Source organism: Myotis davidii, unplaced genomic scaffold (genome assembly GCF_000327345.1).
Source record: "Myotis davidii unplaced genomic scaffold, ASM32734v1 scaffold135, whole genome shotgun sequence".
In the NCBI taxonomy this organism is placed as follows: domain Eukaryota; kingdom Metazoa; phylum Chordata; class Mammalia; order Chiroptera; family Vespertilionidae; genus Myotis; species Myotis davidii.
Genome location: NW_006289813.1, coordinates 8,278,828 through 8,296,321, shown reverse-complemented (window position 1 = coordinate 8,296,321; position 17,494 = coordinate 8,278,828). Strand labels below are relative to the sequence as shown.

The 17,494-nt window shown below is 45.8% G+C and overlaps 1 protein-coding gene across 1 annotated transcript in view; it reads left to right on the top strand.

The window, feature by feature from the left end:
• BRD9 (bromodomain containing 9) overlaps nucleotides 1–17,494 on the top strand; it is a 23,938-nt gene that overhangs the window by 1,254 nt on the left and 5,190 nt on the right. Inside the window, exons 4-13 of the mRNA XM_015563114.1 lie at nucleotides 1,504–1,564; nucleotides 1,947–2,091; nucleotides 5,497–5,607; nucleotides 6,290–6,465; nucleotides 7,787–7,919; nucleotides 9,999–10,074; nucleotides 11,273–11,374; nucleotides 12,575–12,707; nucleotides 14,683–14,794; nucleotides 15,731–15,769. Of these exons, the coding sequence (XP_015418600.1) occupies nucleotides 1,504–1,564; nucleotides 1,947–2,091; nucleotides 5,497–5,607; nucleotides 6,290–6,465; nucleotides 7,787–7,919; nucleotides 9,999–10,074; nucleotides 11,273–11,374; nucleotides 12,575–12,707; nucleotides 14,683–14,794; nucleotides 15,731–15,769 (1,088 nt within the window). The remainder of the gene's footprint in view (nucleotides 1–1,503; nucleotides 1,565–1,946; nucleotides 2,092–5,496; nucleotides 5,608–6,289; nucleotides 6,466–7,786; nucleotides 7,920–9,998; nucleotides 10,075–11,272; nucleotides 11,375–12,574; nucleotides 12,708–14,682; nucleotides 14,795–15,730; nucleotides 15,770–17,494) is intronic.

Genomic DNA, 17,494 nt, shown 5'->3' with positions numbered 1-17,494 from the left:
CTGCCATCTGAAAACACATATATAATTACATATTGTTTTTGTGATTCATCATTATGCTTTAATTATGTTCAATTTGTAACAATGAAAATACTTCCTGCATATCAGATATTTGCATTACGATTCATAACAGTAGCAAAATTACAGTTATGAGGTAGCAACGAAAATAATTTTATGGTTGGGGGTCACCGCAACATGAGGAACTGTATTAAAGGGTCGTGGCATTAGGAAGGTTGAGAACCACTGTTCTAGAACATGGTTTGGCCAACTGCTGCTCCTGGCTTTTTTCTTTAAGCACATGAGCTAAGAAGCTCATCATAGATGGGAGGAGGCTAGTTTTCCATCAGTTATTCAGGACTTGAGAACCTGGGAGCTGTGCTGGCTGCACCAAAGGAGAGCTCCCAGAACCCTCTGATCTGTGTGTGGTCACTTTCCTCAAGGCTTCCAGATGGTTAGGAAGCTTGTTCTTCAGGGAGTTCTTTTCTTGCTCAGGGGGTCGGAGGTATTGTATCGCAGTCATGGCGGGTGCTGTTTTCTAGCAGTACCCTCCCCTGTACGAGTCTTGCCATGGTGAACAGGTAGGACTCGTGGCTGCTGAGCTTGTTGCGAAGAGGTCAGGTGCAAACAACATTTCATTAAATGAATGTGTCTACAAAGTTAGTACAGTCACTGGTAATTGTTAGCTTGATCTGACTTCTTCCTTGAGGTCATACACTGGTGCGCACCCCCTTCCCCCCATATGTCTGAAGAGCTAATGATCACATGATGCTTTCTTGGTGATTCTGAAGAGGGTCACTGTTGGGGACTTGCTGGTCTGCACTCCTCTTGTGCTTCGGCCTTGGTTCCTCAATGGAGAATGGCATTTAGAAAACCAAGTCTGGGTCCTGGGTATAGCCCTCAGTGGACAGAGCGAGGAAAGGCCATTTACATACATACAACTTGTAGAGGGAAACTAAACTGACATCTGTGTTTACATTCACCAAAAGCCATGTTTTCACAGGTGTGCCCAGAGATGTAGCTAATAACTGCAGTGCTCGCAATAACCCGTGTAGTGTGTGTTCCTATCCCCATTTCACACAAGAAGAGCAGGCATATGCAGACATTTAGGACTGTCAAGTGAAATGACAGTTGGTTAATCCAGGATCAGCTCTATATCCAAAGCCTTTGTTCTCCCCTTCATACCTTGTCTGGAATGTACCAGGCCCTTTGATGATAGGCGCTAGAAATAGATTGATGACTGATATCTATGTGTTGTTTTAAGGGATATTGGCACTCGGTTTTGGGGGCTGATGTGTGAGTGTCCTTTCTACCCAGCTGAGCTTTGGGAGGAGGGGGAGCAAGGCTGGGTCTGGTTTATCTTTGTATCCAGTTCTTATTTGAACCTTCTTATTAAAATGCTGTGGAACTCGAAACGAGTAAGTACGTACTGTGAAATTGGAGCTCTCCAGTGAAGTGATATCAAAATCTTCTTGTTCAATTTATTTTTTCTACTTTTTAAATCATCAGCTGAAAATGAGAGCACGCCTATTCAGCAACTACTAGAACATTTCCTCCGCCAGCTCCAGAGGTAAAGAGTGTTTCTAAAGAGCTTGTGCTTGGGAACATTTGGGTGTCCTTCTCTATGTCTGAGGTGTTCTTGCCCTCACCACCATCACTTTGCCTTTCACTGGTAATGCCCAATCTGACTGGGTGGGCAAGCAGGTGGGCAATGTGGGGGACTGTCAGAGATGCTGTGATGTAGATGTCATAGCTGCAGCCAGGATGCTAGTTTTGGAATTTTTTGTGTATTCAAAAATACCTACCACAATTTTAAAGAGCATAAATTTTATTTTTTATTGCTAAGAAACAAACTTTGGTCAATTAACGTTTTTATTGTGAAGGATTTTGTATCATTCAGAAATTTAGGTTTTAGGGGTTTCCAGTTTAAATAAAGATGTTTTTGTTTTCAGAAAAGATCCTCATGGGTTTTTTGCTTTTCCTGTCACGGATGCAATTGCTCCTGGATACTCAATGATAATAAAACATCCAATGGATTTTGGCACAATGAAAGACAAAATCATGGCTAATGAATACAAATCAGTCACGGAATTTAAGGTAAATTAATTTAGTTCCTAAAATAATTGTTTGAAAGCTCTGTATTAGTTTATGTCCAGTAAATGCTTCATTCATCTTAGGTCATTTCCAGTTGCAAGTTTTCACAGGTGTTTTTCTGTGTTCGGGTTGAAGTTTCACACAGCATCAAGGAAATGGGTTGGTTGTAATTTTCTTTGTATTTTGGTCTAGAACAGTGATTTTCAATTTTTTTCATCTCATAACATGCATAAACTAATTATTAAAATTCTGTGGCGCACCAAAAAATATATTTTTTGCTGATCTGACCAAAAAATAGCTATAATTTTGATTCATTCACACCACACGGCTATTGTTGTGTTGGGGGCTGTCATTTTATAAAAATTCTTTATTGTTGAAACTATTACATGTCATTTATTTGACAATCTAAGGGAAAAGAAATCAGTGGCCCTGGCCAGTGCACTCAGTGGTTAAGAGCATGGGCCCAGCCCTAACCAGTTTGGCTCAGTGGATAGAGCGTCAGCCTTCGGAGTGAAGGGTCCCAGATTCGATTCCGGTCAAGGGCATGTACCTTGGTTGCGGGCACATCCCTAGAAGTGGGTGTGCAGGAGGCAGCTGATCGGTGTTTCTAACTCTCTATCCCTCTCCCTTCCTCTCTGTAAAAAACCAGTAAAGTATATTTAAAAAAAAAAAAGCATGGGCCCATGCACCGAAGGGTCATGGATTCAATTCCCCATCAAGGACATGTACCCAGGTTGCAGGTTTGATCCTCCATCCCAGTCAGGGTTGGAAGGCAACCAGTCGATGTGTCTTTCTCACATCGATGTCTCTCCCTCTCTGTCTCCACATCTCTCCTTCCCTCCCTTCCACTCTAAAAAAATCAATGGGAAGAAAAATCGAGGTCAGTGCCCCTGACTAAACTAATCAGGTGTTGCATGTTTTAAAAATTCTTGCGGCATAGTGTTTAAAAATATCTGGTTTAGAAGCTGGCGCATAGGTTACATGCTATTTGAAATGCATTTCCTTTTTTTTTTTTTTTTAAGTTCCTGTATTGGCATAATAGAGGCATGTTAGGTCAAGCAAGGATGTGTCTTATTTGGCCTGTTGCCAGAATGGGTATTTTTTGAAATATAATTTTCCTAATTCTTAGTTTTGTTTTGTAACAACTGGGTTTTATAGAATAATAAATTCTTACATCCCTTGAGTGCTTTGCTCTTAACTCCTTTTCTTAGTAACGGCTGTGAGAGGTAGAAAGCGTGAGGGGAATAAAAGCAAATGCTTGGTCACATTGGCAGGAGTGCTATTTAGAAAAGGCCATTAGGCTTTTTTCTTAGGTCTGTCAACTTCAGGAAAAGCTTGGCTTTTCTCTATTTACTGGAGACATCACTGAAAGGGTGTGCTGACCTGCAGAAACAAAACGATAGAGTAGGAGAGTAGGAGAAAAGGAAAGTTTTCACAGGAGGGTCCCCTAAATTCCAGAGGGCAGGTGGTAACAGTGATCCAGGCCATAAAGTCCGCTGCCTTTTCTGACTGAGGCCCCCAATTTGGTCTCTCACCCAGTGACAAAGCCACGGTGGGAGCAATGTTCACCCCATCTCTTGTCCTCAGGAAAGCGGTTTATTTTTTATTGATTGATAAAATTATATGTGTTTTGGGTGTACAGTTCTATAATACGTTATCTGTATAATGTATGGTGTTCACCACACCAAGTCAAGTCTCCTTCCAGCACCATTTATCTGCCCTTTACCCTTCTCTACCTCACTCTACCCCCTTTCCCTCTGGTAATCACCAGGCTATTATCTGTGTCTATAAAGTGTTTGTTTAATCCCTTCATCTTTTTCACCCAGTCCCACATCCCCCCTCTCCTCTAGCAGCTATCAGTTTCCTATCTATGAGTCTGTTTCTATTTTGTTAATTTTATTCGTTAGATTTCACATATGAGTGAAATCACATGGCACTTGTCTTACGGATATGGAGAGAGCATTATGTTAAGTGAAACAAGCCAGTCAGAGAAAGATAAGTCAGGAGTGTGCTGAACCTGACACATTGCGACCTGTGATGGACAGGGGCTTCATAGCCTCAGTTCCAGCCCTGGGGACGCTGGCACAGTGACTTGGTAAGATCCCTGGATAGCATGCGCTATGTTGGTGTGTGGCTTCAGTGGTCATTGTCCATCCTGATGTCTAACTCACCTGTGATAGCTGTGTGCTACATAATTTGGTTAGGATGTTAAAATACTGATGTTTTAAATAATATAAATTGTTCAATAAGACTGTCCATATTTTAGTCTTTTTCTAATAGCACTAGAATAGCTATCTGTAAACAGAATTTTAATTCCATGGAAAAACCACAGAGAGAGAACATATGATTATGTCCACCTCTCAGTTCGCCCTGGACTTTCACTTAACTTAGCTGTTGGTTCTTGCTCCTATTTATGTCTGAGTTCCTCCCCAAGAGAGAGGAGAGGGCTGGAGATGGGAATGAAGCAGAGGGAGCCATCATCTTGCTCTCATGAAGTGTGGGTACAGTAAAACCTCTATATAATGGACTAATTCAGGCAAGGGGTGTCTGTTAAAACCGAAAGTCCTTTATATAATAAAGCAGGTTTTCTAAGTGCGTATGTTAAGAAATTGACAAATTAGTTTATCTGCTTCTGTAGACACATTTGTATAATTAAAATCAAGTATGTATGAAAAGTTTAATTTCACAGAAAAGTTATGTATTATTATAATTTTAAATTTCTACTGAAAAGGTCTAGTAAGTGCGTGCATTAACCAGTCACTGCGAATGAACAAATGCACGTGGCTGGGCATGCCTTAGTGCTAGTTGAAGCATCATGGCCTGCATGCTTTAACGCTGCTGCAAAAAGTCATGCCATGGGGCGACAGAACCAATTACTGCGAGCAGTGCAGTATCACGTGCTAATCATTTGCTGAACGTTGTTTACGAATGGTGACTCTTGGATTTAACTATTACTATAGATATGTAATATTTATTTATGTCGGTGAAACTACAGTGTCTTTTCCAACATATGGCCTATTTACTACAATTTGTTAAAATTAGCAGTGAATTTAAAAAAACAACACCCTGTTTAATTATAAGTAAATCTTGGTTAAAAGCATTTTAAAATTAACGGGGTGTTAATTTTCAAGTATGACATTTGGAACAGAAATTTTGTCTGTTAAATCGAGATCCACAAAATCGAGGGTTTACTGTATTCTCAAAAAAGTATAGGCTTTGTTTTAAAGATGAATGAACAGTTATGAAAATTTCTCTGAAAGAGTTTTAAAGTTAATTTTTTAATCAAAGAGCCAAATTAAATTGTTTTTCACTAATTTCCAGCTCTTCATTTTTGCCCCTTTGACAGGAATCTAAACTCTTTGCTGTTGTCTGGGTGATGTTTCAAACTTGATGATTTTTTTCTTTCAGGCAGATTTCAAACTGATGTGTGATAATGCAATGACATACAACAGACCAGACACTGTGTACTACAAGTTAGCTAAGAAGATCCTTCACGCAGGCTTTAAGATGATGAGCAAAGTAAGAAAGCCACTAATGGCGAGGAGCCACAGAAACGAGAGTTCTCCTCTACGTTGTTTATGCCTAAACAGAAACTCACAGTGAATGACATGCTTCCATCTTTCCGTCACTGGCCACGGCGTGGACCCCTCTGCTCTAGGGTAGACACCCCAGGCTGCCCCCTCATGTCCCTCTCCTCCAGGCACTCTCCTCTTCCTGTTTCTGCTCCTGCCCTAGCTGTAACGTCTCTGTTAGGGTGGGTGGGAGGTTCTGGATCTGTTGATCTCAAGTCTAGATATCTGTCTCTCTGGACTGCCGCTAGCCTTTTGGGTTTGTTTTGTATGGCTGCCTCACTGAATCAGCCAGGACATCCTGGCCATCCTGAGTGGCTTCCCAGATCTGTACTGTGAGCCATGTTGCATGTGTCACATGTCTAGGACCAGTGCCTTGCGCCTGATGAGCCTGTGGGTGAGGTGCAGCCCTGTGCCCTCTGGCCTGTTCCCCTCTGCCGGCTCTGAGCGCTCACCAGCTAATTCGCTGCACCCTTTGGTGCTGACCCCAAGACCACCTCCCGCTGCACTGCATGGAAAGTTAGCTGTTAGGCCAGGTGAGGCTGTGGCCATCCCCATCCCATCCCATCGTCATGGCGCCTTGGCTGTGAGGGAGAGGTAAAGTCGTGCTGCTCTGTCCTTTCTGATTCTAGGAGCGGCTGTTAGCTTTGAAGCGCAGCATGTCGTTTATGCAGGACATGGATTTTTCTCAGCAGGCAGCTCTTCTGGGCAACGAAGACACAGCTGTTGAGGAACCAGTTCCCGAAGTTGTACCTGTACAAGTAGAAACGGCTAAGAAATCCAAAAGGCCGAGTAGAGAAGTCATCAGGTAAAGAGAAGTGCACTCGCCTGTGGAGTAGGATGCCCATCTTGGGAAGGCGGGTGCTCCCTGGGAGAGCAGGTTAGGGACACCGGCCTGTGTTTCTGCTCTATCTCTGGAGTAGCTTAGGGACATGCTGCTTGTGCAGCCTGGTGGGCAGAGCACAGCTCCGCAGAAGCTTAGGTCTATGTTTGGAGGCACATGACCATCCTTCCTGCCCACCTTGAGAGTTAGGTGACCATCCTGTGTGGGTAATGAATGTCACCATTGTCACTGGAAGGTGTTGGAAGACCATGGGACCCCACAGTCAGTTCTGGGAGGAGTGATAGTTTGCTGTGTGACCCTACTCTGCTACAGCGAGCATAGTAACTTGTCCTGGAGGAGAGTCAGTGTCACACTGATGGACACAGAAGACAAAAGGGCTGAGATAATCCCTGCTGTATGCACACATGCTCTGTCCCAAGTGTGACACAGTGAGCTCATCTGTCCAGCCCTGCAGTATGTCTACTATCACTGCTGTTCCCACATGTGTCCTATTTATGAATATTTGTTGGCTCTACTTCCACGAAGCCTCCTTACATTCAGGACACCTGCTGGTGACCTGGGTTTGCCTGTCCCGGGCTCAGGGAACAAAATTGTGTCACGTTGGACAGACAATACACATGACAACATGCATTTCTCACCTTGCTCCCTGAGCTCCCTGCTCCTTTAGCTATGAATGCTGGTCTGGAGGAAGGGCCTTGCTATAAGCTCAGGATCCCTAGGCAGGACTTGATCCCATGGTTCCTTGAAGGGGTCCCACCCACTGCTTCTAGAACCTTCCACAGCAGAGGCCGTCTCCCTTCGGTGCTGCACCTCTCAGCTTTTTGAATCAAGAACTCTACTGGAACCTGAGGCTGGCCTGCTAAAGTCTTGGGGAGTCCCTTGTGCCTTGCAGTGGGGGCTGCTCTTCAGCCCAGCAAGCAGCCTTGTGTTCCCAGCCCCAGCTCACCACCAGCACCTCAACCCGCCACAGGATTTTTGCCACTTTTTCTAATGGTGCCTTGAATAATGCTTTAACCAGTGAGGCTCCTGTTATGTGATGTTTCTTCTGTTTTTCTTAAAGCAACTGAGGTGAGAAAGAAAGTTTACTTGGCTTACACTTTTCATCTTAGTGAAAGGGTCTTGTTTTAAGTGGTTAGAACTAAAAGGAAAGGGAGCAAAAGTGCACTTTGTGTCACTCCTACTGGCCCTTTGTGTGACTCTGGGGTGCAGTAGGGACTGACCACAGTGGGGAGGGATGAGGTGTGTGCTGTTGCTTCCTGGTGATGTGTGTGTTCCTGCCTTGTAGCTGCATGTTTGAGCCAGAAGGAAATGCTTGCAGCTTGACTGACAGCACAGCAGAAGAACATGTGCTGGCCTTGGTGGAGCACGCAGCAGATGAGGCTCGGGACAGGATCAACCGACTCCTTCCAGGTGGCAAGGTAGTGCTCCCTGGCTGGTGGGTATGTTTTCTGCCAGAACATTGGCACAGCCGTCAGAATCAAGATGTTAACGTCAGGATGTTACAAGTGTCTAGTCCAAACTCTGTTGCTTTCATGGAGTGAGCACATGCTACAATCAGGGTCAGCTCTTTGTCCTCACTAGCCATTGGAGCTACTGGCCCCATCTCATGGAGGCTAAAGGGATCCTCCAGATGCCTGGGCCAGGCGTTTGTTACCCTCCATCACACCGCGGCTGAGCCTGCCAGCTTCTCTGCTGCAGGTTTATTCTTTTCCCTGTGTGTACTCATGTCTGTGTGTGCCCCTGCAGTAACTCATAGGTCTGACCCTGTGTATTCACGTCTGGGTGCCCCTGCAGTCATTCATCGGTCTGACCCTGTGTACTCACGTCTGGGTGCCCCTGCAGTCATTCATGGGTCTGACCCAGTGTGGCAGGTGGGAGACTCTGTAGGGGCTGCTGGTTCTCAGGAAGAGGTTGCACCATTCTGTGACCATCTCCTCTCTGACACAAGAAGATGTTCTAGGCCAACATGTTCAGTAGAAATAATGCAAGTAACATATGCAGCTTTAAACTTCCTAGTAATTGTGTTAAAAGGACACAGGTGAAATTCTAATATGTTTTACTTGACCTGATATACCCAAGATCTTATTTCAACATGTTGACTGAACTATTTCACATTTTTTTCATACTAAATCTGTGAAATGCAGATTGTAAAGAATTTTGAAATGATAACTTTTCGGATACATTGGATTATATAAATTCTACTAGAGGGCCAGTGCATGAAATTTGTGCACGGGTAGAGTCCCTAGCAGCTGCCAGCTGCTGGCGGGGGCCTTCCTTCCATCTGCGCCGCCCCCTGGTGGTCAGCGCTCATCATAGCAAGCAATCAAACTGGGGATTAAGCTTGCAGCCCGGGCATTGCCCAGACCTGGAATTGAACTGTGACCACCATAGGTTGACACTCAACCACTGAGCCACACCAGCTGGGCTCTTTACTTATTTTTAACGTCACTGCTAGAAAGTTTGAGGTTCCCTTTGTGGCATATGCTGTTGTTCTGTTGGTGGTCTGCACCCCTGTTGCACTTCAGCTGTGGAATTGGCCATTTCCCAAAGATCCCTGTTTCTTTAGTGGAGAACAGTATTCAGAAACCCAGACCTAGGCATTGTGTGTGGTCCTCAGTGGATAGAGCTAGGAAAGGCCATTACATACAGCGTTTAGAAGGAACCTAGACCGATGTCTTTGTTTATATTCACCAAAACCCGTTTTTATACTGAACCTCGGATGCCATCCAGTATCCCCAGGCCTGCTTTATCTTTCTCCTTTTCGGTTTTGTAATTCCACAGTGAGAAACCTGAGGTGTGTTACCCTTAATATGCTTATTTGATCAAGAGTAACCAGTGTCACATCCCTATGCCCTACTCACACTGCTTGAGCTCTGTTTCCCCTTCCGGCCTTGCTGCTCCCATTCAGACATTCGGTTCCTGAATTTGGGCTCCAGCACCTGGACAGGTGGGCACCCTTCTCTACCTCTTCCCCCCACACACGACACACAGGTGCCTTCTCTTCCTTATTCTCCTCGTGTCCTGCAGAGGAGGAGTTGGTCTTATTTGCTGGTTGGTTTTTAAATGGAAATAGCTCCCATGTGCTTTAGAGATAGAGCCTCTAGGCTATTCGTTGATAACATGGCACTTGTTGACCAGTATCTTGTATTGATTGCTTTGTTGAGGCTTCTGACCAATTGTAAAAGGTTGTTCCTAGGTAAAGTTTTCTGTTTCAAAAGCTCCGTTTTAGAAGGTGTCATAAGGAGCTTTTCTAAGTTCTTTCATTGCAATCGTGTGCACTTTATTTGCAAGTGGGTCTTAAACTCCAGGGAAGGGTGTGAGAGGGGCCTCTGGTCTTTTTCATGGAGAAACAAGTGACCATTATGGCCTTTCAGGATTGTCCAAGTTAGGCATGTTCCTAGGCCTTTATTTTGTTGGAGCTTCAGTAGAAACCTCAGCTGTAGAAGCTCAGGGCTGTCACTCCTGGGGAGTGTGTACTCAGGCCTGCTTCCTTGCAGATGGGCTACCTGAAGAAGAGCGGAGATGGGAACCTGCTCTACAGCGTGGTCAACGCGGCTGAGCCCGATGCCGACGGTGGGTGGCCCTCTCAGGGCTGTTTTCTTCTTAGAGCCTTCACGCTGTTCTAACCTCTGTTCCTATTCAGTGATTTTAAAACATCTTAACCTGTTTGTGATGTCTATTTTCCCTGGCGTGTGTGACACTGGTGGTGAAGTATAGATGAGAAGTCCTTTTGGTTTCCTGTGCCTGCACACCCCTCACCACCACACCTGACTGAGGTGGTCGCAGTCGGGGCGGAGGTGTTGGCCAGACTTTTCTGACCGAGAGTCACTAGGACAGCCAGCAGGACTGGGATTGTGGTCCCGCAGAGCGGCGGATTGGGGCTGGGCTTCCTGGTGTATTGTGAGGGATCACCTCACAAGTTCACTGAGACCTCCTTTGTCAAAAACCAGAGTCCAACTCTGCCCCACTCTCAGGCTTGAGAGAGGTTACTACCCGCGCAAATACAAGTTTTAGAAGAAAAACCCCAGTTGATGATTAGATCAAGGACGATCTTGAAGGAGGCATAAATATTGGTTCCATCCTACCTGTATGTTCATTTTTGTAATCTTTCATCTGCTTGGAAAGATTTCAAAGGCTTGTCCTTTGAAGAAAAGCAAAACTCACTTGAATTGAATTCACACACACGTACACATACCTAGAAAATGAAATACTTTTCTTGGCCTTGCACCTAGTATAAACTCTGATCCGTTTCTTTGCTCTTTAGCCAGAATGAGTCTACTGTTCTTCCTAAGAGAATAGATGAGTTGACTAGCAGTTAACTTAGAAAGAGAACACAAGGTGGAGGTTCTGATTGGGCATTTGCAGAACCCTGTGCAGGTCACATGAATAGTGGGTGAATGATAGCTTCAGCATAGGAATGTGCAGCGGGAGGGTGTACAAAGGCAGGGACTCACTGTTGCTATTAGAACACATACAGCATTTCTCAGAGGTGCTGAGTGTTCAGTTTGAAAATGTTATGTTGCTGGTATCATGGTCTGAGAGCTGAAGGTTTTCATTTTGTTGACTTCGGGGTAATCATAAAGTGAAATTGGAGCGCAGTTAAGGTTTGAGAATTGTAGTTGGCATTTGTAAATTTGATGTTAGGTGGTCTTTATGGAAAGGCCCCGGGCTCTCTCTCCGACACATAGCTACTGTGAGTTGGAGAGAGTGCTGGAGGTGCTGTGTGGGCTGGGGGCTCCGCGAACGGCCGCTCACAGCTCTGGTCTTGCAGAGGAGGAGACCCACCCGGTGGACCTGAGCTCCCTCTCCAGCAAGCTGCTCCCCGGTTTCAGCTTCACCACTCTGGGCTTCAAAGATGAGAGAAGAAGCAAAGGTGAGTGCGGGGAGCGTCAGCGCAGAGGATCTTCCTCACTTACCTGTCTTTAGAACTGTATCCCGATTCTGATTTTGAAACCAGTAATAAAGACATTTGAAGTGATGGGAATAAAAATGACATTGGGCAAGTTCCTCCTTTGCCATTGGTTCTTGGGTCTCAGCCCTGCACTTCGTGGAATTCTCCAGATGAGCTGTTCCCGTGATAGCGGGGACTCTTGGGGCCAGGTGCTGGTGAACTGTGGTGGAAATTTAATGTCCTCCAACAGACTACATTTCATCCGCTTGGAGGGGTGGTGATGCTGCCTGCAGCCCAGAGAGATCTGTATGTGACTGTCTCCGGATAGAATGAGGGAGGGTTTGGTTGCATTGGCTGCATTTGTGGTTGGCTTTCTGGTTTGTTTTGGAGTGTCTGTTAGTATGTGTAGCTATTTTGTTCCCTGATGACATTTTGATTGTCATACTGGTGTGCTACTGGCATCTAGCAAGGAGAGGCCCAGGACACAGCCTTCCTGGCTCCTAACATATTCATGCAGAGGTCCCAGCTCATACCTCCTTCAGGGCAGCAACCCTCTGGTTCCTCCCCTCCCCCCCTTTTTTTGTTAATCCTCACCCAAGGATATTTTTCCATTGATTTTTAGAGTGTAAGGGATGGGGAGAGACACAGAGAGAAACATCAATGTGAGAGACAGCGATTGGTTGCTTCCTGCACATGCCCCAACTGGGGCTGCCTGCAACCGAGGCACATGTCTTTGACTGGAATTGAACGTGGGACCCTTCAGTCCTCGGGCCGACGCTCTATTTACTGAGTCAAACTCAGCCTTTACATTTCCTCAGCACAAGCCAGCCTCTGTAGGCCCAGGTCCTGGTGATGTCTGGGATGAGACATGAGCCAGCTCCAGGAAGCCCTTCTACTTGTCGGCCTCATTCCCTTACACAGCAGCCATTTGCCATGGAGGTAAAAAAAAAAAGGGGGGGTGATGAAGTGTTTCTGCTAGTTATGCCCCCAAAGCCTCCAATAGCTCAGCGGTACTCATTAGTTCAGCAAGAATTTCATAGAGGAGAAAGGGTGCTGCAGGGGGATGCAGTGTGCGAGTGTGGGTGACCAACACAAGGAGAAAGCTGGAGTGCATCTTATGCCGGATGTAATTTGATGTAAATCGGCTGTTTCTTATGCTTTCCCTTTTTATTTCACTCTTAGTCACGTTTCTCTCAAGTGCCAGTACTGCACTTTCAATGCATAATAATTCTGTATTTGGAGACTTGAAATCAGACGAAATGGAGCTTCTGTATTCTGCCTATGGAGATGAGACGGGTGTGCAGTGTGCGCTGAGGTAAGCTGTGCACAGAGACACGGGTGGGGTTCTTGCTGTGTGACAGGAGCCATTTCCCTACTGAGCAGTTCAGAGCCCATTTGTAGGCAAATGGGGGAGACAGTCACTGGCAGCAGGTTCAAATAGCAGAAATTTCCAAGTTTTTTTCAGTAAACTGTTTTGGTCTGCTGTAGGCTGGTCATGAAATTGTGGTAACTCGGTCACAATTTTAAGAAGGTGGTGATCCAAGCTATAGTTCAAAAAAGCATGTGTGTGTGTATGTGTAACTACCTGTATGTTTAATAGGAGTTTGTTTCACAATTGTATTGAGATGTGGTTCTTGTCGGCTGTATTAGTCAGCTTGGGCTGCATAACAAGCCCCACAGACAGAGCAGTGAACAATGACATCCATTGTCTCCTAGTCCCGGAGGCTGCAAGTCTGAGGCGCAGGTGTCAGCAGAACTGCTTTCTTCTGGGGCCTCTGTGTTGTCTCGTCCCTCTGTGTGTATCTTTGTCCAGATCTCCTTTTCCCATAACAACACCAATCATACAGAATTACGGGCCACCCTGAACACTTAATTTTAACTTGATCACCTTTTTAAAGGCCCTGTCTCCAAAAGCACTTATTCTGAGGTGTAGGGGGTTAGGACTTCAACCTATGAATTTTGGGGACTCGGTTCCAGCCCTAACAGAGACTGCGATGCAATATTAACATTATAGGTGTAGTACTCTTTTCTGTAGGACTGTGTTTAGTGTGTATTTTTTGTTTTCTGTGGAAAAATAGAAATTGGTCACTTTTGTAGAATTTTAGTAATTCTCTATGGAAAAAGTAACTCAGTTTTACTATAGTCTCTAAGAAATGGAATCTTTTCATACTATATCTTTGTTTTATTTTTCAAAGAAACAGAACATATGAAAAATAAAAAAGTCAACTCCTCATGCAGTAAATGAATACCTAGCCCATATTTTTGTGAGAAAAAAAGGAAAAGCAGAAAAATGAGGAAATTTCTTATAGGAGAGAGTGGTATAAGTTGGTGACCCTCTCTCCACTCCTGCTTAACCTGGCAGCATCTCAACAGCTCTTCAGGGGCACCAATCAGCTTTTGTTCAGGTAGCACCATGTAGCTGGGCGATGCTTGCTTCTCCAAGGGCGTTCCTGAAATGCATACAGATTCTGTCTGCCATACAGTGAAAGTCAACGCATGAGCACACTTCAAGGCAGACAGGCAGGGCCCCACACCACTACTAGACGCCCCACACCACCTTCCCCCAGACCCTTTGTCCTGAGCACTTTCAGCCCCGCTGTGAGTGGAGTGTTCTGGCCAGTCCCTGTCCCCTCTCAGCGGTCAGTGTGGTGGTTTCTCATAAAATGTTTCTGGTAGAGACTCTGGTGGTGCCGCTTCTGTCCAGGAGCCCTCCTGGCTCTGTGGAGCCTTTGCCTGGCTTTGATGCTAGGACCATAGGTTTTCCATTTGCTGCGTCCTTTACATTCTTTGGTAGTTTTATTTAGTTTTTAAAGCATTCACCTGGCCCAAAAATCAAAGTGAAACTAAAAGGTGTCCTTGGGGAGCCTGGCCTCCACAACTGCTCCCTCCCCTCTTCAGTAAGAGCTATTTACACTATGCACCTCCTCAACCTACTTGTATTTTAGAACCCAAAACAAATAGCTATGAACGTGCTTTTACAAAGCTAGCAAACGTCATCGTGTGTATGTATATACACTATTCTTCACTTTGCTTTTAAAAATTGAGATCTTTCTAACTTTTTTGGGTCATGGACCACTTTGAGGATCTGATGAAGTTTGTTGCTCCATTTCCGCTATCTACCACCTCTGGGAGGTTTGCAGCTCTGAGGAAGACCCTCTCTGGGAGGAGCGGCTGAGGTGTACTGATGTCACAGGCTTCTGCTCAGGACTGCTGGCATTGGTAACAGCAGGGTCTGGAAGATGAGAGCACGTAGCGTTTGTGTCAGCATGTTCTCTCCTGGCCCTTTCCAGCCTGCAGGAGTTTGTGAAGGATGCTGGGAGCTACAGCAAGAGAATGGTGGATGACCTTCTGGACCAGATCACAGGCGGAGACCACTCCCGCATGCTCTTCCAGCTGAGGCAGGTGGGCTGTGCTGTGGTGCCACTCCTGTAGAAGGGCCCATCCAAACAGCTGGATTCTCAGGGAAGAATGCTGTTTTTAGGTCATCCATCACAGTTCTTACATTATGTTTCTGTTGGACAAGGCTGGTCTGGATTTCATTTTCTTCCTTTAAAGAATGTTTATGTTCATTTTGGCAGAGATGTTACTTCTGAATGACCTGATCTTTTTGATACTTATTTTTCTGCTTAGAAATTTATGAAAAACATACCATAAATAAATCTCAGAAACATTATTTTGAACAAGAGGTCCCAGATACAAATATGTACAAACTGAATGGCTAATTTTTGGGGATATATGCAGGACTAGAGTATTTTTTTAAGAGAATGCTCCTGCCAGATTATAGAACAGTGGCTCAGTGCAGCATTCAGACTTTAGTCACATGTAGTAGTCAAGCATAAGCCCTCTTCCAGGTACCGTACAGGCCAAGGAGAGGGGCGTATGGCTCCATAGCTCTGCCCATTCGAGGGCAGTGGCACCATCAGGCACCCTGCCTCTGTCAGAATTCCAGCTGGTCTTGTGCGACTCTTCCAGGTTAAATCACCAGGCCTGGTATTTTCCTGAGCTGCCCTGGAGACCCAGGGTGCAACATCTGGCTTTTTTATTTTATGCCATGCAAAGCTGCAGAAACAAGGTTGAGTGTCCTCTCACCCCTTCATCTGACTCCCCCCCGTGCTCTCATGGGCACTCAAGCCCCTACCTCTCCCCTGGGAACCATAGCTGGTGCTGCATGACTGGGGCCTTCAGTGGTGGAGTTAGCTGTCTCACACTTCCAGTTGCACAGAAGTAGGCCCAGCTCAGAGTCACGATATACTGGGAACATAATGAACACAGCCGGAGAGTATTATCCTATATAAAATCACTTGGAAAAACTGATTTCCTGCCTGTTTTGCTTTGCAGAGGAGAAATGTCGCGATGAAGCCATCAGATGAAGTAAAGGTGAGTTCCATGGACATGTAAGTAAAAAGGGTTCTAGGAAGGCAGTTGTGCTCTGCCTTTGAAATGGGATGGTTGAGAAGAGCTTCATGTAATTGTCTTATTTAGAAACTGATTAAGTTTCTATTGAGTAAGAATAAGTGGTAGTCTCTTTCCACCCCCTGATTTTTAATGGCTTAGGGCAGCAGTTCTCAACCTGTGGGTTGTGACCCCTTTGGCGGTCGAACGACTGTTTCACAGAGGTTGCCTAAGACCATCCTGCATATCAGATATTTCCATTACGATTCATAACAGTAGCAACATTACAGTTAGGAAGTAGCAACGAAAATAATTTTATGGTTGGGTCACAACATGAGGAACTGTGTTTAAAGGGCCAGAAGGTTGAGAACACTGGTTTAGGGTGAGGGATATAAAGCCACAGTACATTCCTCCAAATACAGACTCATGTATTCACAGGTGCCAGGCAGGGAGGGCCTGCTCTGGGGCCTGCAGGGCATGTAGCAAACACTGTCTCTGCAGTGGGTTCTTCCAGTCCTGGAAGGTATGTGCCATCAGCTGGGTGCATGTGCACTGCACACTTGTGAGAGCAGCTTGGCAGGTCTAGGTCATCGGGACCTCACCGCGCCTACTTTAGACGGTCTCTGTTTGTGGTTCCTCCCCCACCCTCCTTTCCTGTTTCTTGGGAATGACTTGGAGCACATGTTGAAGTGGACATGCCAGGACACTGAGCAGAGCATTGGGGCCTGGGCCACAGTTGTTACCTGGGCTTGGTGGTTGGAGGGCTTGCCTGGGGCACAAGGATCGGGTACCAGGCAGGTGAGGCTTGTTGAGTGATAGATCAGAGAAGGTGACATGGGATCTCCCCGGAGGGTGTGTTGCCCAGTGCGGCTGGGTACGTGAGGCAGTCAGGTTCTGCTCAGGGTCTCTGTTCCTGAGCAGAACCCCTTGAGGGGTTCTGAAAAGTCCACAACTGTCTCTGAAAAGTCCACAACTGTCTTTCAGGGACTTCACTTAACAAGTAATGTGGCAGATTCCAGAACATGCTCTTTCCTTCTCCCGGTGAGCCTGTGGGATCACAGACTGCAGTCTAGTTACGCAGTTATGCAGATGCCCCTTGGGGTAGAGTGCAATCCCCACACTCATCTTGTAAAACCTGGGATGCACAGCAAGCTGCCTTGAGCTGGGAGCCTGGCACACGCGCCTGGCTTGCTGCCAGGGCCTCCATAGGCAGAGGGTTTCACATGAAGGCCAAGATAGCCCCACAGGCACAGGGATCGTAGGCCTGGTGCCCTCTTGCTCGGGAGCAGGAGCCTCTCTTCCAGTCACTGTGAGCCACTGGGTGGAGGTGGACACCTCTCCCTACTGTTCATGCTGGCGGAGGTCCTGTCTGAGTCCTGGGAGAGTGCTAAGGGTCAGTGGGGGGAGCATAAAAGGCATCCGTACGAGCCAGGCCCACTGACTCAGCATCTGTCATGTGGAACTTTTGTTTCTTAACTATTTGGTAAGGAAATTATCACTCCAGCCTGTCAGTTGGGGAGGGTACTGTCATTTGACACTAAATTGTCTAGTAATGACTTAGGATTCAGCACCCATGTAAGAGTATGTGATTTGGCAGAATTTTGAGGGCCTTAAAATACTAGAGAATACCCTTCAAATATTAAAATATGCTATATGTTAATCCTAAAATTCTTATAGCCTGAGAGCAGCAAATTGCATGGAAGAAAATGG